Here is a 25,278-nt window from a genome sequence, read left to right as displayed (position 1 = left end):
GGAGATGCAGGTTGCATCGTAAGCCATGAAAATGAGGCTTTAGAAATTTGTGGGTTATTACCCCAACCTCAGAATACTTTGCTTCCCACCTCCAATTTTATTGAAGCTATTATTAAAGAAGTTATTGCTGGGCACTGGGATAAGCTCAAGGTAATCAGACAGAGTGAAAGGGAAATCATGTTTAACCAACTTATTAGAGTTCTTTGAGGAAGTAACATGTGCTGTGGATAAAGGGGAACCGGTGGATGTACTGTACTTAGATTTGCAGAAGGCATTTGATAAAGTGCCACATAAAAGGCTATTGCGGAAAATAAAAGCTCATGGTATAGGGGGTACCATATTGGCATGGATAGAAGATTGGCTGGCTAACAGGAAGCAGAGAGTAGGCATATGTGGGTCTTTTTCAGACTGGCAAGATGTAACGTGTGGCGTGCCACAGGGATCAGTGCTGGGACCTCAACTGTTTACTTGGACGAGGGGATTGAAGGGATGGTTACCAAATTTGCTGAAGACACAAAGATATGAAGGAAAGTAAATTGTGAAGAGGACATAAGGAGGCTACAAACAGATATAAATAGGTTAAGTGAGTGGGCAAAGATCTGGCAGATGGAGTATAGTGTGGGAAAATGTTAAATTGTCCATTTTGGCAGGAAGAATAAAAGAGAAGCATATGATCTAAATGGTGAGAGATTGCAGAACTCTGAGATGGAGAGGGATCTGGGTGTCCTAGTGCATGAATCACAAAAGGCTAGTATGCAGGCACAGCCAGTAATTAGGAAAGCTAATAGAACATTATCATTTATTGTGAGGGGAATTCAATACAAAAGTAGGGGGGGGTTATGCTTCAGCTGTACAGGGCACTAGGGGGGTGAGACCACATTTGGAGTACTGTGTACAGTATTGATCACTTTATTTAAGGAAGGGTGTCAATGCGTTGGAAGCAATTCAGAGAAGGTTTACCAGGCTAATACCTGGAATAGGTGGGTTGTCTTATGAGGAAAGGTCGGACAAACTAGGCTTGTATCCGCTGGAGTTTAGAAGAGTAAGAGGCAACTTGATTGAAACATATAAGGTCCTGAGGGGTCTTGACAAGGTGGATGCGGAGAGGATGTTTCCTCTTGTGGGAGAATCTAGAACTAGGGGTCACTGTTTAAAAACTGAAATTTTTCACTCATAGGGTCGTGTGTCTTTGGAACTCTCTTCCTGAAAAGGTGGTGGAAGCAGAGTCTTTGAATATTTTTACGGCAGAGGTGGATAGATTCTTAGTAAGCAAGGGGAGGTGATAGGTTATCGGGGATAGGTGGGATGCAGGTTTCAGGTTACTATCAGATCAGCCATGACCTTATTGAATGGCGGAGCAGGCTCGAGGGGCTGAGTGGCCTACTCCTGCTCCTTGTTCGTATGTTATCTCGTCCTCCATTGTTTTCCAGAAGGCATTCTCACTGGGTTTAGCCGCACACGTGCTGGTATATCATTAACACACAGAATTATGTAGAATGTACAGCGCAGAAACAAATGAATCAGCCCAACTAGGCCAGTGTTTGTACTCCACTTGAGTAGAAAAACAGTGTCAATAATTTTGAGTTGATTATCATAATGCCTTCTGATGTGAATAAAGCAAAAGGAAAATCAGCTGTTTCTTTTCCTGTGGAGAACAGCAAATGTGATGCGGCAAACAGGAGAAAATTCAACATTTTCTAGAATAATTGGGTTTTCATACATTGAAAAGGGACAGGGATTATATTTTGAAAAGAAGTTGCTGTACTCAATAAGATGGATGGTAACTGATAGAAATGATCAGAGCGCACATTCACTGTCAGTGAGAATCAATTCACATTGGACAGCAGAAATGATAACTCTCTAATCCAATTTGTCTGCTAATCCATAGCTCTGGCCTCAAGCAAGCAAGAAATATGGAAATGACTAAGCTGATCCTATCCAAGGCTATCAATGCTCCTGTTTACAAACTTCCTCTCAGATTTCTTACAAAATCTGTAACTAAACTAATGTGTGCAAATAAATATTGGGAAGACCAAAGCACGTTGGCCAGAATCTTCCATTCTGGAATTTGGTGGTGGGCATGGAAGTGAGAGAGATTCCCACTGGGGAGTGGAACAGCTGACCACGCGGCATCTTGCACTGTTCAGCTCACTACCTATGCGTCCACAAGGCTCTTGCCAAGTCTCACGGTGAGGGCAGGCAGTAAATCATTATCCCCACCATAACCCCTCATGGGGTCAAAGGTCCAGGCGTCATACTTAAAGGGCACCTGGACAACTATTCGCTCACTGCAAGCCAGGAGCTCCGGACTCTGCTGAGACTAGGATGTTGCAGACCAGACACCGTGTGGCCTCATGGCTCTGCGTAGTCCCTGCAGGTTCTCGTCCAGACCATCCAGGAAAGGCGGGGAGGTGCTGTTTCCCAGGGCTGGCACGCATCAGCCCCTCCCGCCTGACCGTGGCTGCCTGGATAGAGGTCGCCCCAGAGGTCGGCGCCCATGGGGCCTACAGGAGAAGTGCTCAGCAGTGCAGGAAAGGGATGAATGATTAGCTGCTCTCCGCCAGGGTGAGTGGCATCATCTACTCACTGCAAATTGGCACTCGTCAGGGCACCAGGCAGTGTAAGTGTGCGAGTGCACAGGGGTGTCAGACAGGAGTTTGGGTTGCAGGACTCAACAGTAGATGGCATATGTGCACTGAATGTGTGCCAGTTACTTCATACTTTCAAAGTTCTTTCAATTGCAGGGCAACCTGCTTGTTAATCGCTTAACTGGAGAGGACTCAGGAGCTGCCCTAGGTGTGCGTGATCCTGAACTGACAGGGTGGATGTGCAGAGGATGTGTCCTCTTGTGGGAGAATCTAGAACTAAGGGTCACTGTTTAAAAATAAGGGTTCACCCATTTAAAACGGAGATGAGGCAAAAAATTTTTCTCTCCTCGTCTTTTCTGGAAGAGTGTTCCAGAGTCTTTGAATATTTTTAAGGCAGAGGTGGATAGATTCTTGGTCAGCAAGGGGGTAATAGGTTATCGGGGGTAGGCGGGATGCAGATGTGAGGTTACTATCAGGTCAGCCATGATCTTATTAAATGTCGGAGCAGGCTCAAGGGGCCGAATGGCCTACTTCTGCTTCTTGGTCGTATGTTCGTATGCTCATGCACCCTTTGGGATGACACTCAATCCATCTGTCTGACTGCAGGATAAAAATGTCCACAGTAAGAGGGAACGGGCCAAGACCAGAGGTAGCATTCTGGACATTCAAATCCTCACCCCTTTCGAGAATGAGGCCACTGAGCTAGCCCAGGAGGAGCAGGACCATGTCTGTACTGAAGGTGAGATAGGACTGACTCCCTTAGGAAGGCAGTGAGGATGCCTCCAGTCTGCAGTTGTCAGCTGCAGCGGCTGAGCGAGATATTGCTTTAATAAGGGAGACTGCTTCGACATCTACACAATCTTCTCTCAATTCCAAGTACCAGCAAGAAAAGGGGGGAGGTCAAGAAGGGAGACCAGCCGCTGAAACAGCCCCAACCCTACCTCTGAGGAGGATGTTTCAGGAGCCTCGGAGGACGTACCTTCACGGCATCCACCTGCACCCTCCACCAGCGTGGATACATTCATCTCGGTAGGTGAACATTCTAGCGTTGGCTCGGAGCCATAACCTTGTGAGCACATCATTGACATGGGTCCCCAGCTGGCGGAGGAAGTGACAGCCAAAGTCCCTGGCACTCGAAGGATTGCTGGAGACCAGGCCCCTGCTCAACCCCATGCAGATGTCGAGCATCTGGACTCAGCCCCAGGAGACACGTTGGGATGCAGAGACAGGCAAGGGGGCAACATCAGGCAGAGATGCCATAGGCCATGCACAGACTGGACCGAAGGCTGGAGGGGTCCGTCCACGCTCCGTCTGATGCCGTGGCTCTGGCTTGTGATGTGTTCGGCTTCTTTTACTTGCAGCTCACCATGATCTGAGCTCTGAACATGATGTCTGTGCAGAGTGTGCTGGGAGGTCAATGCATCTCCTGCTGCTGTTGCCCTGACGTGAGATGTGGGTGGTTGCAAGCAGTACTGAAGAGGAGTTAAACAGGCCAAGTGAGTGGCAAGGAACACTGTAGATGCAGTTTCAGGGTTGAAAGAGTGAAGCTCTACATTGTCTTCTTAACGATAGAAAACCAGAGGCTTCCCTACATGTTTGGAGAAAGCTGTCGTGGGTACATCCAATCATTACTGCCCATCCTTGGTGATTCATCATTTTGAGCTAATATGTAGGTGAAGGCTGCAAGTAAGGAGGCAATGGGCAAGTTAGCCTTGATTACAAGAAGGATTGAGTATAGGATTAAAGAGGTATGTGTGCAGTTGACTGAACTTTGTGAGGCCTCACATGGCGATTTGTTTGGCCTGCTCATTTCCTCATCAAGGGTGGCAGCAGCCCTTGCATGAAGAGTTTGCAACCAAAGTGCATTGGACGTCATTGAAGGAGCAGGGTTTTAGTGCATGAGGTGAGAGAGAGTAGAATGGGCCTGTGTGCTGGACCGTGCCGAGGACTGTGAGGCTATTCATGTGGAGCATCAGCAGCTCTAACAGGGCTCTGCAGGGTCTATGCAGGAAAGACGTTTACCTTGGCTGGGGTGTCCAAAAAGATCGATCACAGTCTCACACTAATATTAAGGCCATCTAAGACTGAGACTTGTAGGAGTCTCTGCTGCGGAGGATCTGAAGTGGTTGCTACTCAACAACCCATAGTGCAGGTGAAGCGCTCTCAGTGAGCGGACTCCAAAGTAACCTCAAAACATTTTGGCATGATAAAGATGTCAAGGGATATGCATTTACTGTGGGCGAGTGGCCATTGGGTGGGGTGGGCGCAGGAACACGATTGCATGGAGGTTCTAAGCAGACTAAAAGGGCTCAAAAAAATTTCCCAAGCACTGTGAGTTACCTGCACCATACGAACCGCAGAGGTTCAAGAAAGCGGCTCACCACCACATTCTCAAAGGCCATTAGGGATGGACCATAAATGCTGGCCGGGCCAGTGATGCCCACATCGCATGAAAGAATGAAGAAAAATGGAGAGTATTAAGAGAGACAATGGATGACATTTGAAAGGCATTGCCAGTCATAATGAGGGAGTCAAATGAACAAGGGGGGTACCAATAGATTGGAAACAGGCTAAGGTGTTATCCACTTTCAAAGAGGGAGATAAACAGATTGACTTATTAGGCTTACCATATAATGGAATTAATTGTCAGGTATACACTGAGGGACTACCTGCATGTTAATAACCTAATAAACAATGGTCAATGTAGATTCAGAAGGCAAAGATAGTGACTGACCAACCTCTGACCTTTTTTTGAGGAAATGGCTTGCCAAGTTGTCAGTGAAGAACGCAACAACATGGTACAACTTAACTTCCAAAATATTGTGCACAAAAGACTATTAAGCATAAAAATGGTGTGAATTTAGAGATAAACCTAAATTGGTTAGAGGAGGGTCTTAAAAGAAGTAGCTGCTGAAATAGTAGATTTATTGGTTTTAACTTTCAAAAATTCTCTAGATTCTGGAAATGTCCCATCAGATTGAAAGATGGTGAATGTAACTCCTCTATTCAAGAAAGGAGGGAGGCAGAAAACAGGAAGTTACAGGCCAGTTATCGTAACCATCTGTCATATGGAAAATTCCGGAATCTATTATTAAGGATGTTACAGCTGGGTACTTAGAAAATCTTAATGCAATCAGGCAGAGTCAACATGGCTTTATGAAAGGGTAATCATGTTTGACTAATTTATTAGTGTTCTTTAAGGAAGTAACAAACAACATGGATAACATGTAGATGAGGTGTTCTTGGACTTCCAGAAGGCATTTGACAAGGTGCCACATCAAAGGTTACTACACAAAATAAGAGCACATGGTGTAGGGGATAACATATTAGTATGGATAGAGGACTAGCTAGCTAAGAGGGAAAAGAGTAGGATAAATTGATCATTTTTGGGTTGGCAAGATGCAATGAGTGGATTGCTACAAGGACCAGTACTGGGGCCTCAACTATTTACAATTTATATCAATGATTTGGATAAAGGGACTAAATATATGATTGTTAAATTTGCTGATGACACAAAGATAGGTAGGAAAGTAAGTTGTGAAGAGGACAAAAGGAATCTGCAAAGGGATATAGATAGGGTTAAGTGAGTGGGCAAAAATGTGGCAGATGGAGTGAAATGTGTGAAGTGTGAACTTGTCCACTTTGGCAGGAGGAGTAGGAAAGCAGCAAATTATTTAAATGGAGAGAGATTGCAGAACTCTTAGATACAAAGGGAGCTGGGTGTGCTGGTACATGAATCACAAAAAGTTGGCATGCAAGTACAGCAAGTGATTAGGAAGGCAAATGGAATGTTGTCATTTATTGAAAGTGGAATGGAATATAGAAGTAGGGAAGTTTTGCTACAATTGTATAGGGCGTTGGTGAGGCCACATCAGGAGTATTGTGTACAGTTTTGGGCTCCAAAATTAAGAAAGGATATAATTGTACTGGAAGCAGTGTAGAGAAGGTTCACTCGACTGATTCCTGGGATGAAGGGATTACCCTATGAGAAAAGGTTGGATGGGCTGGGCCTGTATCCATTGGAGATAAGAAGAATGAGAGGTGATCTTATTGAAACAGATAGGAACCTGAGAGGACTTGACAGGGTGGATGCTGAAAGGACGTTTCCTCTTATGGGATAGACTAGAACCCAGGGACACAGTTTGGAAATAAGGGGCCTCCTGTTTAAGACAGAGATGAGGGGAATTTGTTTCTCTCAGAGGGTCATTAGTCTGTGGTATTCTCTTCACCAAAGAACAGCAGAGGCAGGGTCATTGAACATGTTTAAGGCTGAGTTGGATAGATTCTTGACTGACAAGGGGGTCAAAGGGTTTAAGGGGTAGATAAGGAAGTAGAGGCCACAATCAGATCAGCCATGATCTGATCAAATGGCGGAGCAAGTTTGAGGGGCTGAATGACCTACTCCTACTACTAATTTGTATGCTTATTATGTATGCTTGTATGAGTTGCGTCAGGATGGAGGGAAGTACTGGGTGCTGAGCCGGAACCCCATCTGTTTCTAATTTACATCAATGGTTTAGATCAACGGTTTAGATCAATGACCTGGAACGGGACTGCAAAGTGAGTTAGAAAGAATAGGTAAACAAGTAGATAAATGGCAGACCAAAATTATTATGAACAAATACAAAGTGCTGCACACGTGAAGAAAGATTGGGTAAGGAACCAGGGATGGATTTGGAATAGCTCAAGACAAAGTTGAAAGAGATCCAGTAATCAAGTTGTAGACTTAATGCTCTTGCCCAATCACTGTGCAGCAACAATGAATAAAGTGAAAGACTATTGAAGCATATAGCCAAAACAGTGAAGCACAACTCAGAGAAAGTCATGGGATCACTATTCAGTGCTTTGGTCAGATGATACCTTAAGTTCTCTGTCTAGTTCTTGTCATGACAAAAGAGAGATATTCAGACCCTCAACATGGTTCATAAATAAGGAAACTGATTCCACAGGCAAGATTTTGTCTTTTGGGTCAAATGGGGGCGGGGGTTGGGGGGTCAAGACCCTGCACTGTGTGGGAAACCGGTTACCTGGCAGTGATTTTCCCTGATTTGACTAATTAGTAGTCAGCGGGCGGGCTCACCATCCACTCAAGGACAGTGGGTGGGCTCTTGGAGCTGGACAGTGATTAGATGACTCTCCAAGCATGAAATGGGGTGAAGCCTGCAGTTCGGGTGAAAGGGAGAGAAGATGCCTCCATTTTGAGGCACCCTTTCTACACATTATAAAAGTTTCAAATTTTTTTTAAAATGGTATCAGCAGCCAGGACTCCATTGTGGAGGGGGAAGGACAGTAGCTGCAACTGTGGCCAGTTAGATGGGGAAGGCCTCAAAGCCTGCCTGAAGCACTGGTCCCCGGTCTGCTGCCGGGAGGCTACCTCCAGGCAGGTGGCCCAGTTTCTGACACCGGCAGGCTGATTGGAAAATTCCGGTCAGCCTCTGACATTAGGTCTCCCCACTTCATTTACTACACATCGCTTGCGGTGTGTAACATCGCTTGCGGGTGATCCCACCATCAGGAACATGGCCAGGGGGCAACATGGTGCCCGCAAATCGGCATGCTGACCAACTTTTCGCAATCAAGCCCCATATATCAGGAACTTGAGAAATGAAGAAAAGCTGAAACAGACCTGGCGTTTCCAGCTCTGAAAGGGGTGAACTAAGAGATGATCGTATGAGAGTGTATAAGATAGTAAACAATCGTGGGGGCAGAGACCCATCGTCATTTAGGAAAACAGTCAGGTCCTGTAATGGGGGAACAGCAGGATCTTTCTAGATGGATGAGTCAAGGTGGATCAAATGGCAGTCCTCACTTGTATCCTTCCTGTGACCTTGTGTAAAATAAATATAAAGGCAGTAGAACCAGCCAGCTCTATAACACTCTCTTTCCTGAGAAAATGGAACTTTACCCTGTGTAATATGCCAAAGTTGTTGAATGTTGTTGCGCAATGTCTTTCTGGGTTTTACAAAACATTAAAAAAAACAATATTTCTTCGAACATGCAGGAATGATGGAAAAGTTGAATTTCCATCGCATTTTTTCAACTGGATAATCTTCCCTTCATTCATATATTATGCCTGAAAGACCAAAGGCCCAAATTAATCAATTGAAATAATTAGGTTGAAAGATTGGACAATTTATGTAGCAAAACAATTCTTCTCTGAAAATGAGATCCTTAATATCTTGACTTTCCAGAGATTGGACCCTGTACATCCACACAGAACACAACGGTGCATTTCACATAAGCTATAGCTTTGGCCAACGGATTCCAGAACTGCGTGGCTTATTACTTACCCTGATAATGGAGTTGAAATGTCCCAATACCTCCATATTGGAATGAGCGAAAAAGCACTGAAATTGTGTTGGTTGGGCTTCGGATCACCTGGCCTTCAACCAGAAGCAGTTGGTTAGCTAAAACAATCCAGTTGTCCTCTTCCAATCCACGGATGGAGAGCTGCTCCCCCTCAGAGAGATTCAGAGTCTTAACCTGAAATGAAAGACAACACAATTTCTCACTAACCAGGAGGTGGACTGATGAACACGCCAGTGAGATTGAGAAGAGGCGTGTTAGAGTTTACCTATCAGGTATGACTGACAAATTTTAAACTATTTTGAAATGTTCATCAGAAGATGGATCTATCTAAGCTGTCTCTGTTTGCGGGCTAATGACACTTCCTGACCAGGAATTTCTCTAAAACTGGTGGACTAACCTGCAGCAGTGAGCCCTCACCCCCTGTGTCTGACTTCCTTACCAGATTGCACCGCATGCTTTAGGTGAAACTTTCGCAACTTCTTCCCTGCTGAAACAGCAGGACCTTCAGCGGATCAGGAACCTATTGGACTCTACACCGTGCTTTGCTGAGGCTCTTTAACTGAGACGTGGCACTCGCATCCTGCTTCTGGGTTTCCTGACCAATCAAGGAAGAAACCCGAAAAAGGGCAGGATGATATTGGGATCCCAACTCAATTTCATTTCAAGGGTTTTGAACTCCCTCTATGTACCCAAACGCGCCTCCCCATGCCTGTAAAAATTCCACCCTCTGAGTCGAAATTTCCTTCTTAGCCAGGAGGCCAAAGGCTTGACTTCTGATCTGCCCCCTGCACCCCCCCACCCCTCCAGATTTCCATGCCTGGGGATTGATCAGTTGAGTTGTTGCCACCCTCAAAGGAAGAGGTTCTTGCCAGCTATGAATGAAGCCATTCCAACACATTACACGCGAATGTTCATTGAAATCATTCTAACAAACCTTTACCGTCTCAAGTAGATGTGATATGTGAGAAGCGATATTTGTTCAACTACCAGCCTAAACTCTCAAATGCTGAACTGCGATCTGCATTTGCAAGTTGTATATTGTGGACTAAAATAATACGTTGCCAAATCAATGTGCACAGGCTAAGCTAATTACTTACAGATGGACTATTGGTAGTAAGCTGCTTCTTACGGTTTATTGGCAACCAACATGCCTTATGGATGGAGCTGGTTGGTTTTCTCCTCTGTGAGCCTTTAACATGCATGGGAATATTTTCCACGTTAAAGCGCTTAAATCTGCCCATGGAAGTTTGAACAGAAATTTAAACTCCTTTGAAGGCACCACAAAGATACAATCAATGGAGATGATTGAATGGAATGCTAATGAGCAATTAATATGTCATCAAGGCCCTCGGCACCCGCTAAAACCCTGATAATATTGAACTCAATGTTTCTTTTGCTTGACCAGTTTGCAGTTCAATCAACTTTGCCTGGCATATTCTATTCTTTATTTTTTTAACATAAAAAAGAGCGACACTTTCATTTTGATTTTAAAGATTAAAAAAAAATCACCTAAATTGTCTTTCTGTAGAAGCGGATTTTACCACCAAAGAAAGATAGTTACAAATGAATAATTGAAATAACTGTTTAGACTATTCTAAATTATTCCCAACAGCAAGCAATCTTACATGGGGCCAGTTAATTTGATGCAATCATTTTGAGTGGATACTTTTGAAGAATTTAAATGATTTGCTCTTCAACTAGAAGTTCTTATCTACACTCCACTACTTCGACATTTTATAAATAGAGTGGATTAAAATATCACTGTGGACTTGTTGTTCAAATTTTTCCTGACAATCTACTATGGAAGGATCTATTAGGTCCACCTTCTGAGTACATATAAGCCTGGTGTGGAGCCTTGCCTCCAGGTGTGTGTGTATTGGGATTGCACAAGTGCAGAGCATAGATTTGACATCCACTGCAATGGGAAATTATGGGCTTCCAAACTCCTGATATGGACACCAGGATGGACAGCAAAGGTGAGGCTCTGTATCAGGCATGGGCATTTGGAGCATTCAGCTTAATGTCGTTTATGTTCTACTGGAAAATCTTGTTTGTCCTTTGTGGTAAAAATGACCATGTTCATCATCTTGGGTGTTTGGTAGGGTTCCGGTGGGTATGTAGGTGGCTGTTAAGGCTGATCTGTGTCCAGAAGCTTCTGCTGCGGGTAGGACAGGATACCTCAGAGGTCTGAGTTTTGGATGAATTTCCAGATTGGAATTTCCTCTCCTTGCACTACCTCTCTGCCTCTGATGTGCTCTTGCTTTCAACTGGAGGTTGCAACGTCCATTATTTGGTTGCGCCAGGTGCAGCGGCCCTGGGCGAGCTTCTTCCAGGACTCAGGGTCGATACCAGAACCCCTAAGCGGAGCCTTCAGGATGTCCTTGTAGTGCTTCCTTTGACTGCCATGAGAGTGCACCCCAGACTCAAGCCCTCCATGGAAAATTCGTTTTGGTCAGCGAGTGTCAGGCATTCTGGCCTCGTGACCAGCGGTGACTGTCTCAGTATGGTGTGGCTGCTTGGACTGCCATCTGATCTTCCAAAGGCAGCTCAAATGAAAGCTGCTGGGCTTCTTGGCATGACACTGGTATGCAGTCCTAGCCTTGTAGAGCAGAGTGGGCAGAATATTGCTCTATGGATTTACAGTTTGGTAGGCAGGATTACTCCTCTTCATTCCCAGACTGATCCAGTCACGGGTAATGTGCTGGAGGAGTGAGATATGTTCAACTTCTGCCGCCGACCTTGGAATATTGCATTGAAACTGTGCTCTGTGATATATGTTTCTATAGATTCATTGCATTCCTTTGAGATTCGTCTGTCTGTATGTTTCACACAAGCATTAATTTGTCTATTTTAATCCCTCGATTTAAATAATGGACAAATGAATTTCATGCATTAAGTATTTTATGTTAATATTCACAAATTGTAATTTCAAGGCCCATCTGTGTGACCAGTGATGGGTTAATTGGTAAACCGAGGCCCAGATTGTCAACAGGACAGAGAGAATCTCCATCCTGACAGAAATGGTGGACAATTTGGAAATCCTAAGTCCTGCTCCTGAACATGGCGTTTTCTATTTTTGCGGGGGCGGGACTTGAGAGGTCAGGCTGGGGTTCGCGCATATGTGGTTTACGGAGACAGCTGGCCATTTAAATCACCAGCTGCCTCCACTGAAGTGGGATTTTGGGTAGGCTGGGAGCGTGAAACCCAACGTGTACAGGTTAGACCAGGTAAGAGGAGGTCTGAGCTTGGTGGATTCATTTGGATAGCCAGGGTACTCCTTCGGAGAGGTAAGGTACCCCTTTGATATGGTCCCAGGATACCTTTGAAAGAGGTAAGGTACCCTTTGGGACTGTTAAAAGTAAATATGATTGTGCGTAAAAAGTGCCTAAACTAATTGGAACTGTCGAAGCTGAAAAAGAACTGTCAAAACCCTGAAACACCTGATTGATGTGTGGGGGTGGGCCCCGCTCACCAACGCATAAAATGACTTCACCGCGCGTCATTCAGATCTTCAGTTCGGCGGGTGCGCACCGGAGTCAGCTGCGTGCCCGCCAAACTGTCAAAGGCCTTTTTAAGGCAATTTAAATAGCAATTAAAACAATTAACAGGGCTAAGGCTGGCGGGCAGGCAGAGAGCCCAGGCGGCCTTCGCATTTCTCATGGAACCTCATCCATGGGCAGGATGAGGCTTCATGAAACCTTTTAAACTTTAATAAAAATTTTTAAATAAAATTCATAGACATGTCCAGGCTCATGTGACCCTGTCACATGAGGGGACATGTCCAAATAATTTTTAAAAATCTTTTATCCACTTTTTGAGAATGAAACCAAACTCCCTGAGGCAGCTCCGCGCCTCAGGGAGATTTCAGTGCTCTTTCGCGCGCATTTGTAGGCCCCGGCTCAGCCTCCCCCGCCACCACCCCCACTGCCACAGGGAGCGCTCAGCGCTTCCGGGTGCGCGTCACGCTGGGCGGGCCTTCATTGGCCCGCCCAAGTAAAAGGCGGCGCGCAGCCGATCACGGGCAGCGATCGGCTGCGCGCCCGCCCGCGCCCGGTCCCATTCAGACACCCCCCCACCGACGGGGAGATAATTCTCCCCATTGGAACTGTCAAAGCTGTCAGTGCATTTAACTCTGCTGGGCTTTAAAATTAAAAACCAGTTTGGACTTTAAAAAAAAAATTCAGTGTTTGATATTTCACTCTGTCGACATAAGCCTGAGGGTTATCGTTATAGAATTTGTGCAGCAATTGACTGATTTTACAAACCAACATTATCACAGCGGGGCACTTGTTCAGTGAGCAGTTTGATTGACAGCTCCAAATGGCTATACCTGTTTTCATAAGAGATTAGTTGAAGAGTTTTTGTGTATTTAATGTTTTTTTCAATCAATGAAAGCGTTTTTTTTAAAAATAGTGACGTCATCAACAGACACATAACTTTATTTATGCAGCATGGCTCCTGAGCTTTGCGCATGGTGGGTATTAGGTGTGTAGGCATGGAGAGGATAAGGGCAAAGGGTGGTGGGTGGGGGCATGGGTTAACATGAATTGGCACTAAGTTGGCATAGATGCTATTAAGGGCCATGGAAGTGTGGTGGGGGGGACATTGAGGCTATGAGGGCCAAGGTGGCGGGTAGAGGGGGCATGAGTTGGAATAGGGGATATGAGGAGCCTTGGGGGCTGGGTAATGTGACATAATATAGGTGACATGGATGGGGAACGGGGAAGGTGTGGGGTGGGGAGGGGGCGGTGGTGAGGGTGGGGGGCTGTTATTGTTTTAATCGTTTTTTATTAAATTGAACAAAGTGCCGGAGCCCAGCCCGCTTCCATACCCGATGGTCTCTGCGCTTTTCCTGGGCGCGGCGGGCCTGAATTCTAATCCAGCCTGTGCCCTGAAATGAAAATCAGAGTGCGGGCCACCATGTTTAAAGGCCAGGAATTCTCCTGTCTCTGCACATCTGACCCAGGAGTTAAAATCTGGGCCTGGGAGCCTAATTCGGGAATGGGGGGAAACATGTCCAGGTTAGTCTACAGATGGTGTCGGTCTGTATACTGTCAGCATTTTCCATTTCCCAGATTGCAACAGCAACTACACCATCAAATTATCTTATTGTAAGGTGCCAGTGGTGGCTCAATTGGTCGCACTCTTGCCTCTCGGTCATAAAGTTCCGGGTTCAAGCCCTACTCTAGGGGCTGAATTTTCCTGTCGGCGAGCGGGGGCAGGGACCACTCGCTGACCCGTAAAATGATGCGCGGTGACGTCGGGCACGCGTCCTGGCATCACCGCGCGTCATTTAGATTGTCAGTTCGGTGGGTGCGCAGCCGCGTCAGCTGCGCACCCACCGAACTGTCAACGGCCTATCAAGGCCATTATTAAACTAATTAAAGTTGCTAAGAATGCTGCCCGTCCAACCTCTTTCGCGCGCAGGCCCTGACTCAGGGAATCCACCCCCCCCCAACCCGCCTGCTCAGCGCTTCTGGGTGTGCGTCATGCTGGGTGGGCCTTAATTGGCCCGCCCACATAAAATGGCGGCGCGGACCCAATTGGGCGGTGCGGATCGGATTTGCGCTCGCTCCCACCCACCCCCGCACAACCCCCCCGATGGGGGGAAAGTTCTTTCCTGGGGCTTGAACGCAAATATCAAGGCTGACAGCCTCTCAGCACTGCTCTGCGGGAGGTGCTGTCTTTTGAATGGGATGTTAAACGAAAGCCCCATCTGCTTGTTTGCGGGGAGGTGAAAGATCCCAAGGCACTATTTTGAAGTGGAGTAGGGGAGTTATCCCTGATGCCCCGGTAAACATTTATCCCTCAATGAACATCACAGAAACACCGGTCATTTGTCAGTTTGTCTGTGATTGTCTGCTCATTATCCCATTGCTGTTTGTGGGAGTTTTCTGCGTGCAAATTGGCTGCTGATTTTCCTACATTATAACAGTGACTACCCTTCAGGAGTGTTTCATTGGCTGTAAAGCATTTTGGGATGTCCTGAGGTCACGAAAAGCGCTTTGAAAATGCAAGTCCTTTCTCTTTTCTTTCTGCTACATGTGATAAAGGGAGAACCGTGTGCATCAGCTTCTTCGCATGGTGGATAACACTTAGAGGCTCCAACTCCCTGAATGCTGATCCTCAGCGCATTAAGGAGGAAAAATAAGAACAGAACTTTCAGCCGATTCCCATGGAACTTTTACAACCTTTTCAGGCCTCATTTCCTCATCAGTGTAAAGTGGAGAGAGAGAAAAGAAAAGATGCAAGGTTTAGCACCAAAGGGCTTAGAAAACAATAGCAACAATGACTATCTGTCTTCAGCAGAAAAATGTCAAATCTTCAGCTGTCACGTTTGGAGAAGGGAAAGGTAGAATGTCTCTAAGCGGCTGTTATGTTTGAGTAACAACCCCAGCATGGTTTCTGTGATTGGCAGAGTTACTACAGTGTGAGAGTGCTGCTAAATTGTAGGTGATGTTTTGAGTCTAGGCCTTACTTAAGGGCATGATGGAGCCTGTAATATTTTACTGGGGCCTGTATGTTTGATGGCATTTTTAACTATACGCACAGAAATGCTGAGCTTATGCATAAGAATCCACACTGCAAATGAAAGATTTCCTGCAACGGTTACAATTTCGGAAGCTGTACAATTATTTAGTCTGTAATCATTTCTTTTGGAGCTCCTCATCTTGACATTAGCGGTGTGGTTAAGTGGCCGTCATGGATGAGACACTTCATTAGTTTGATAATTAGCCAAGCAGATAATGCCAAAGCATTCGGCAGCACTTCAGGATGATGACTGAAATGTACTAGATAAGAGTTGTCCAAATACAGTGTGAGCCATTTGCATGCAACAGATTGGTGCCTGGGCTGAAAGAATTTTCTCTGGCAACCACTCCGAGGAAAGGTTCTTTTCAAGTCTGGCAAGGCGTGAGACGAAAGCTGTTTTAAGTATTGGTTTCTGCTCATGGAAGGGCCAGTGGAAAAATCTCCCTGGCTTCCTGTCCACTGGCTTGAGCAAATCTGTCCTGCTTTCTTTGGGGAGGATGAGGCGGGTGGTGGGGGCGGTGGAGGGAGGTGGGGGGGGGTGGGGGGGGGGGGAAGGAACAGGAGGGAACATGTGTGATAGGGTGGAAGGCAGGCAGGATTACATGATAAAAGGGGTGATGACGCAAGGCTTAAAGCGGGTGGTAATGGGACAAAGAAAGAAACAAACGATGGGTCTAGAAGAGGTGTAAATGGCACGAACAGAATCATCATCAGCATCTGTTGTCTGAGAAAATAGGAGGAGTGATTCTGATCTGAAATTATTGAAATCAACTTAAGAGTCCAGACAGCTGTAAAGCGCCTAATCAGAATGGGGAGTGGGTATTTTGGTGATGGGAGAGTGGACCAGGTTGTAATGGAGGGAACTCCATGCCGAAAGTGGAGGGGCGGGGAGGGGAAGATATGCTTGCTATCACTACATTGATTAAGGAATCTTTTTGTTACTCGTTGCCTTATGTCAATCCCTTTCAACTAGTCATTTTTTCTAAAGAAAACTGTTGGGAAATCATGCTCTAATTTTGACATTCACGAAGAGTTCTTGGAAAATGAAACCCTTCATTTGACGCTGACCGCAAGGGTGGAAACTCAATGCATGATGTCACTAATTGTTACTGTTATGAAGGATTTCCTGAGGAATAGCTATGTTGCCATGCATATCTGTCCTGAGTTATGCCTCAGATCTAATCATGGAATAAATCATTTCTGTTTCATTGCTAGTACTTTGATATATTCCCAATTCATGCAGAGAGCAAATAAAGGAGAAAGAAAGTTTGATTATTTATTATTGATTACTCCCTCTGCTTGGCAACCGTCTGAGATTAAGCTCATCTGTTCTCAACTTTGGTGTCACATTTGATCCCGAGACGAGCTTCTGGTCATATGTACCATCACTAAGACCTCCTATTTCCACCTCCGCAACATCGTCTGATTTTGCCTTTGCCTCAACTTATTTGCTGCTGAAACCTTCATTCATGCCTTCATTACCTCCAGGCTCAACTGTTCATGCACATTGCTGTATGGTCTCCCACCTTTAACCTCCGTAAAATTGAGGACATCCAGAACTCTGCCTGTGTCTTAACTCACAGCGGGTCCCATTCCCAGTGCTCGCTGATCTACATGGGTTCCCAACCAAGCAACATCTTGATTTTAAACTTCTCATCCTTGCTTTCAGATCTGTCTACAGCCTCACACATCACTGTCTCTGTAATCTCCATCAACCCCACGCCACCTGGGCTACCTACGTTCCTCTAACTCTGGCCTTTTGTGCATCCCCAATAATAATCACTCCAGTATTGGTGATCATGGGCAGAATTTTACGGCAGCGGGATTTCACGTTCCCGCTGTCATCAATGGGATTTATAACGGCCCGCCGCAATTTACAGCCCCGTCCCCACCAAAATGGGGCCGTAAAATTCTGCCCCATGTCTTCAGTTGCTTTGGTTCCAAGCTCTGGAATACCCTCCCTACCCTACTCCACCCTCTGTCTCACTTGCCTCCTTTAAGACATTCCCTAAAACCTACCTCTTTGACCAAGCTTTTGAACATCTGACTTAATATCCCCTTATGTGGCTTGGTGTCATACATTGTTTTGTAATGCTCCTGAAGCGCTTTGTGACATTTTATTATGTTAAAGGTGCGATTAAAAAAAAGTTGCTGTCGTTTTTTATCTTCAGTGTAATTTTTTCCAATCTTTCAGTGCAATTAATTGATCCTCGTGTGCTCAATTCCTGCTGTTTTCCTCCAATTAGTTTTCTCTGTTTGAAGAGTGTTTGGGGCTTGGATTAATGTTTAAAATCATTATTTGTTTGTTGTATGACTGAAGCAGCCTCCCTGAAAAGGACTCTGAGGAGTTCCCAGTGTGAGACTTATATATTAGGGGAGCGGATACAGAAAGGCAAAGTTATTTGACCTCATGAATATGTGGAAGTGACCTCCATCATATTATCCTCCTTTGAATACAGGGTCTCTTTGTTTTATTTATTCATCCATGGGATGTGAGCATTGCTGGTTAGGCATCCTTAATTGTCCTTCAGAAGGTGGTGGTGAGCCGTATTCTTGAACCGCTGCAGTCCATGTGGTGTAGGTACACCCACAGTGCTGTTAGGGAGGGAGTTCCAGGATTTTGACCTAGCAACAATGAAGGAACAGCCGATATAGTTCCAAGTCAGGATGGTGTGTGACATGGGGGGAAATGTGCAGGTGGTGGTGTTCACGTGCATCTGCTGCCCTTGTCCTTAAGGTGGTTGAGGTTGTGGGTTTGGAAGGTGCTGTTGAAGGACCTTTGGTAAATTGCTGCGGCGCTCCTTGTCACAGTGTGTTGATGGTGGAGGGGGTAGATGTTTAAGGTGGTGGATAGGGTGTCAATCAAGTGGGCTACTTTGTCCTGGATGGTGTCAAGCTTCTTGAGTGCCATTGGAGCTGCGCTCATCCAGGCAAGTGGAGAACATTCCATCACAATCCTGACTTGCACCTTGGATATGGTGGGCAGAGCTTGGAGAGTCAGGAAGTGAGATACTCATTGTAGAATTCCCAGCCTCTGATCTGCTCTTGTAGCCACAATATTTATATGGCTGATTCAGTTCAGTGTGTGGTCAATGGTAACCCCTAGGATGTTAAAAGTGGTATATGGTATTCTGATATTATATGGAAGAAAAAGTGATGCAGAGGAAGATTGAGGAAAATCATATCCAAATCTAATCATTATACAATTTTATTCAGGCAATTAAAAACCAATTCTACTATACAAGCAGCATGTAATCCCCAAAACATATTTCCATTATTGGTTAGGACAGATGAAAAGATGATTGTAAAAAATGTTCTCCATTTTACACAAGTGGTTATTGATTAACAATACTGTTGACAGCCACAGTTTCTCACTAATTTTCTGCAAAGTTGTTTTTCATTGCCAAATTATATAGCATGTCAATGTGTTGTATACTCTGCAGCGACAAGACTTTATGGAATATTAATAAGCATCAAATTATTTTTGCATGTAATAGAGAAGGCATTAGGACAAATGCTAGCCACCAAAATGTCTTGCAGCCTTCTTAATGAGTGCTAACAGGTATTTTAAGTAGCAGTTAGACCCTTAATAAGCCTCTGGGTGGCTGTTCCTAGTGCAGGTTTATAAGAACATAAGAAAATAAGAAATGGAGCAGGAGTAGGCCATTCGGCCCCTCGAACCTGCTCCACCATTCAATAAGATCATGGCTGCTCTGATTGTGGCCTCAACTCTACTTTCCTGCCTGTCCCCATTACCTTTGACATCCTTGTAGTTCAAAAATCTATCTAACTCAGCCTTGAACATATTCAATGACCCAGCCTCTGCTGCTCTCTGAGTAGATAATTCCAAACAATAATGATCCTCCAAGAGAAGAAATTCCTTCTTATCTGTGTCTTAAATGGGAGACCATCTTATTTTAAAACAGTGCCTCCTACCAGGGGAAACAACCTCTCAGCATCCACCCTCTCAGAATTTTATGTTTCAATAAGATCACATCTCATTCTTCTAAACTCCAATGGGTATCGGCCCAAGCTGCTCGATCTTTCCTCATAAGACAATTCCTTTATCCCAGATTTCAACCTAGTGAACCTTCTCTGAGCTTCTTCCAATGCAAGTATATCCCTTCTTAAATGAGACCAAAGCTGTATGCAGTATTCCAGATGTGGTCTTGCCAATGCCCTGTGCAATTGTAACAAGACTTCTTTACTTTTATACTCCATGCATTGCAATAAAGGCCAATATTCCATTTGCCTTCCTAATCACTTCAACTCTCTTGCCCAGATGGCGTCTTGCCTTAAACACAGGCTGAATAGGCGGTGCAGCTTAAGACCCCATCTTGGCCATCTGCCACCTCGGAGATTGTTTCGTACCTTAAGTATTTGAAGAAAATCAAACCTTTAATGACCAAGTGTCAGTCCTGGCTAAGGTTCAGAATCACCCTCTCTTTTTCGGAAATCCTGCGCTCTCCAGCTAATCCTACGTTACTTTGTACCTGACCTGGGTTTACTTAATTCTGTCAGTGGATAAGAGCAAAAAAAAGGTCTCCTTCGCAGTACTGTCATTCTTCAGTTTAATGAGCCAACATGAACATGCAAACAAAAGAAACCAATTATTTTTGTTGAGCCTGATGTGTTGCAGCTATAAAGCTCCTACTAGACAACATGGGCTCCTTCAGAGTCACAATACAACAATGCACAGCTCAAAGTCATGTTCAATGATCCAAAGAAAGTCATTTCATTAATTGCTGTCCCAGGGCAGGGAAATTCAATTTCTGTGTAATCTAATTCAATTTACTTCTGCACAGTGCAGCCTATATGCTGTGGTAATTATCAAGGGGCAGTGAAAGGAAAACAGACTTTTTCAATTGCATGAGAAAGCTTTTGGGTTCCTGGAACCTGTTATCCGAATCTGCATTTAACTCTTGGTGAATGGTGACAGAAAGGAGGGCGGTGATTATTCGACAAAGGCAAAAAAAACACCATTTCTGTCCCATCTGATTTCTCCAATAATCTCCCTCAGGGTTCATTGATAAATGCCTGTTTCATCCAAAGTTACAAGATCAACAACCTCTGGCTCTTGAGGAAAGCTGCCACATTTACAAATCTAGGAGCTGCCAAAATTGCACACGCCGCTGTAGAAATCATATACAACCTTCCCATTTGTCTGTGAACTCCACATTTGATGTAACCGGAGGCTTTCTGGATCGATATTCCTGCACTGCCTAAATGACTGATAGGTCAGGTAGCCACAACAGATGTTTCATTCCTGGATTTTTCATCGAAAAAGAACACCAGCATTTTGTACTCATATGGCTTTTAGGGCTCTCAATAATGAATTGAAAGACATAAAGAAAACAAAAAGCTAGATTACACTCAAAAACAATTTTACACACGGCAACAGCTGCAAACTTACAAACTCCATCTGGCACATTGACTCCAATTTCAGCCTGGACCTAACCAGGCACCTAATTGAAATATTGATAAAGCATGTAATAGTTTGAGCAGATTGGGGGTCATTTTCTCTTTTGATGACAGTGCAAAATGGATGATGTCCCGTTATGCAACTCTCCCAATTCTTCTTTCAGTAATGACCCCAGTCTCAAGCCCTGAGGTGCTCCAGGCAGCACTTACATCATCGAACAGGGATGTAAAACAAGTGAAGTCACGTTTGTCAATTGCTACAACATGGCCGATATATACAGGCTCTGCTAATTATTGAGAATATCAAGTGACTACAGCATTACCGCTTGATTTACAACCCTGTCCTTGGCCAATTTCATCCACAATGTCCATAACTGGTATCCTTCAGCCTTGGAAGGAAAGCTGTTCAGCCTCGCTAGTGCGCCAAGTCCTCATCAGAGAGTTGCTCTACAATGACGATGCTGCACTAACATTCCATACTGAGGAACGCTTTCAACAGCAAATGGACAGATTCTCTCATGCATGTAAAGTGTTTGGTTTGACCCTCAGCATCAGGAAGACAAATGTCAATGTCCAGAATGTTGATGTACTGGCATCTTTCAGCATTGACAATGTGATGCAGGAGATTGTGAATAGCTTCACATACCTAGACTCCACAATCACCAGCAATCTGTCACTTGGTGATGAAATCAACACATGCATCACAAAAGCTACAGCTGTTATGTCCCAGCTGAGTAAGAGAGTGTGGAGCAAGGGCAGCCTGACTGAGAACACTGAACTGCGAGTCTACCAAGCCTGTGTGCTCAGCACACTCCTCTCCTATGGTGAGACTTGGACAACATACACTAGGCAGGAGAAAAGACTGAAGATTTTCCATCTTCACTGTCTCAGACGTATCCTCAGTATCTCCTGGAAGGACAAGGTCACCAACTCACACAAGGCTCTGGAGTGTGCTAACTCCATCAGCATATACTCATTGATAAGCCATTGACGTCTGCACTGGCTTGGCTACATTCATTGAATGGATGACAGCCATATACCCAAAGACCTTCTCCACGGTGTACTGGCCATTGGGTCACAACCACCTTCTCTACAAGGACACCTGCAAGTGAGATATGAGGATGGTGCACACTGAGACTGAGACCTGGTAGTTGGTGGCTGCAGCTGGACAGACTTGAAGGGGCATTGGAAGAGGCAAGCAGAAACGGAAAGCTCAGCTGGCCAAGAAGAGGGCTTAGAGAAAACAGAGGCCAGTGAATCATGAACCTTCTCAGTCCACTGTCTTCCTCTGCAGCGAATGTGCTAGGGACTGCCATGACAGAGTGGGGCTCCTGAGCCACATCAGGCAATGGTTAACACAGGGCTTACCACTACAGTGCAAACCATCGTCTTGAGATGGAAGGCTGACAAAGGAAAAGAGAAAAACATAGTAGTTATGCTACTGGACGAGTAATCCTGGATTAATGATCCAGAGACATGAGTTCAAATCTCACCAAAACAGTTAGGGGATTTAAATTCAGCTAATTAAATAAATAAAACTGGAATAAAAAGCTAGGATTTGTAATGGTGAAGTTCCTGGATTGTGGTAAAAACCCACCTGGTTCACTTTTGGGAAGGAAATCTGCCGTCCTAACCCGGTCTGACCGATATGTGGCTCCAGACCCACAGCAATATGGTTGACTCTTAACTGTCCCCTGAAATGGCTTAGCAAGGCACACAGTTATATCGAAACTGCTACATGACCATCACCAGTGTATTTAAGACCGAGATAGATAGGTTCCTGATTGGTAAGGGGATCAAAGGTTACGGGGAGAAGGCGGGAGAATGGGGTTGAGAAACTTATCAGCCATGATTGAATGGCGGAGCAGACTTGATGGGCCGATTGGCCTAATTTCTGCTCCTATGTCTTATGGTCTTACCATACGGACTGCAGCGGTTCAAGAAATCGGCTCACCATCACCTTCTCAAGGGGGCAATAAATACTGGCCTTGCCAGTGATGCCCACATGCGGCGAATGAATATTAAAAAAAAAACTAACAATCTTCTTGGAAATGTAAAGCTCCAGACACATAAACTTGACAGCTTAATCCAAAACTTCACACTGCTGACCAGAAATTATTGCCTGCAAAGAGAACGAACTTTGTTACAATTTATATATAAATGACTTGGATGAAGGGACAGAAGATTTGGTTGCTAAATTTGCTGATGATACAAAGATAGGTAGGGAAGCAAGTTGTGAATTGGACATAAGGAGGCTACAAGGGGGCGTAGATAGGTTAAGCGAGTGGGCAAAGATCTGACAATGGTGTATAATGTAGGAAAATGTGAAATTGTCCATTTTGGCAGGAAGAATAAAAAAGAAGCATATTATCTAAATGGTGAGAGATTGCAGAGCTCTGAGGTTCAGAGGGATCTGGGTGTCCTAGTGCATTAATCATAGAAGGCTAGTATGCAGGTGCAGAAAGTAATTAGGAAAGCGAATAGAATATTATCGTTTATTGCATAGGGAATTGAATATAAAAGTGGTGAGGTTATGCTTCAGTTGTACAGAAAACCAGTGAGACCACACTTGGAGTACTGTGCACAGTATTGATCTCCTTATTTAAGGAAGGATGTAAATGCATTAGGAACAGTTCAGAGAAAGTTTACTGGACTAATACCAGGAACGGGCGGGTTGTCTTGTGAGAAAAGATTGGACAGGCTAGGCTTGTATCCGCTGGAGTTTAGAAGAGTAAGAGGCGACTTGATTGATCCTGAGGGGTCTTGACAGGGTGGATGTGGAGAGGATGTTTCCTCTTGTGGGAGAATCTAGAACTAGGGGTCACTGTTTAAAAATAAGGTGTCGCTCATTTATGACAGAGATGAGGTGAATTTTTTTCTCTCAGAGGGTTAAGAGTCTTTGGAACTCTCTTCCTCAAAAGGCGGTGGAAGCAGAGTCTTTGAATAATTATAAGGCAGAACTAGATAGATTCTTGATAAACAGAGGGGTGAAAGATTATTGGGGTAGGCGGGGGAGGTACAGTCAGATCAGCCATGATTTTATTGAATGGCAGAACAGGCTCGAAGGGCCGAGTGGCCTATTCCTGCCCCCAATTCGTATGTTTGTATGTACGTAACAGTTATGTTATCTGAGTTATGGACATGGGCTTAAAATGCAGTAATTCAAACCATTCAGAACGAACCTCCTCTTAATTAATCCTTGAATAGTTGCAGGTGGTATTTTTTAAAAGTATTATATTTAGTAAAAGCAACAGCATAGTTATCAATATTCATGGCATTTCTGACTATAATCTCCTCATCTTTACGAGATCCTTGGCCAGTCTTTTCTCCTTTAACAGAAAGAAAATACGCACAGATCAGTCGCTGTTGCCATGGCTCCGATCGCAGAAGGTAGTTGATTGCTTGCCATTCATCACTGTGACAGGATGCACAGTGTAGTATCATGGATTCAAACAGCGTACATGTAGCACCATCTCTTAAAGTGACAAGGGGGTGAATTTTATGCCCCCCCCGCCGGTGTATCTGAAGGCAGGGTAAGGTGGGGGGGGTCACAAAAAATAAAATGGGTGGTCAGCCACCTCATACTCAGGCTAGTACGCAAGTGCAGGAAGTAATTAGGAAAGCTAATAGAATGCTATCATTTATTGCGAGGGGAATTGAATACAAAAGTAGGGAGGTTATGCTTCAGTTGTACAGGGCACTAGTGAGACCACATTTGGAGTACTGTGTACAGTACTGATCACTTTATTTAAGGAAGGATGTAGATGCATTGGAAGCAGTTCAGAGAAGGTTTACCAGACTAATACCTGGAATGGGAGGGTTGCCTTATGAGGAAAGGTTGGACAGACTAGGCTTGTATCCGCTGGAGTTTAGAAGAGTAAACGGCGTCTTGATTGAAACATATAAGATCCTGAGGGGTCTTGACAGGGTGGATGTGGAGAGAATGTTTCCTCTTGTGGGAGAATCTAGAACTAGGGGTCACAGTTTTAAAATAAGGGGTCGCCCATTTAACACAGAGATGAGGTAATATTTTTTCACTCAGGGGGTGGTGAGTCTTTGGAACCCTCTTCCTGAAAAGGTGGTGGAAACAGAGTCTTTGAATATTTTTTATGGCAGAGGTGGTTAGATTCTAGGTAAGCAAAGGGGGTGATAGGTTATTGGGGGTAGGTGGGATGTAGATTTCAGGTTACTATCAGATCAGCCATGATCTTATTAAATGGTGGACCAAGCTCGAGAGGCTGAATGGCCTACTCCTGCTCCTTGTTCGTATGTATTCGTACGCACGTATGGTCAAAGACGCCACTGTTTTCCTGCCCACCCCTGATCTGTTGCTTATGTTACAGGGGGTGGGTAAAGTGTCAGGCAGCCCGCCTGCCCTTAGGCCTATTGAGGCCCTTAAGTAGCCAGTTAAGGACCTCATTCCGCCTTC

The 25,278-nt window shown here is 44.8% G+C and overlaps 1 protein-coding gene and 1 long non-coding RNA gene across 2 annotated transcripts in view; both read right to left on the bottom strand.

Annotated features, from left to right (window-relative positions):
* LOC144687883 (uncharacterized) overlaps positions 1-25,278 on the bottom strand; it is a 379,008-nt gene that overhangs the window by 109,077 nt on the left and 244,653 nt on the right. The gene's annotated exons all lie outside the window — the stretch shown is intronic.
* LOC144687240 (seizure 6-like protein) overlaps positions 1-25,278 on the bottom strand; it is a 148,714-nt gene that overhangs the window by 97,337 nt on the left and 26,099 nt on the right. Inside the window, exon 4 of the mRNA XM_078553060.1 lies at positions 8,879-9,071. Coding sequence (XP_078409186.1) covers positions 8,879-9,071 — 193 coding nt within the window. The remainder of the gene's footprint in view (positions 1-8,878; positions 9,072-25,278) is intronic.

The sequence above is a fragment of the Cetorhinus maximus genome, chromosome 12 (assembly GCF_964194155.1).
Source record: "Cetorhinus maximus chromosome 12, sCetMax3.hap1.1, whole genome shotgun sequence".
Taxonomy (NCBI): Eukaryota; Metazoa; Chordata; class Chondrichthyes; order Lamniformes; family Cetorhinidae; genus Cetorhinus; species Cetorhinus maximus.
The sequence above is the reverse complement of the archived record's forward strand: the minus strand, read 5'-3'. Positions and strand labels throughout refer to the sequence as shown.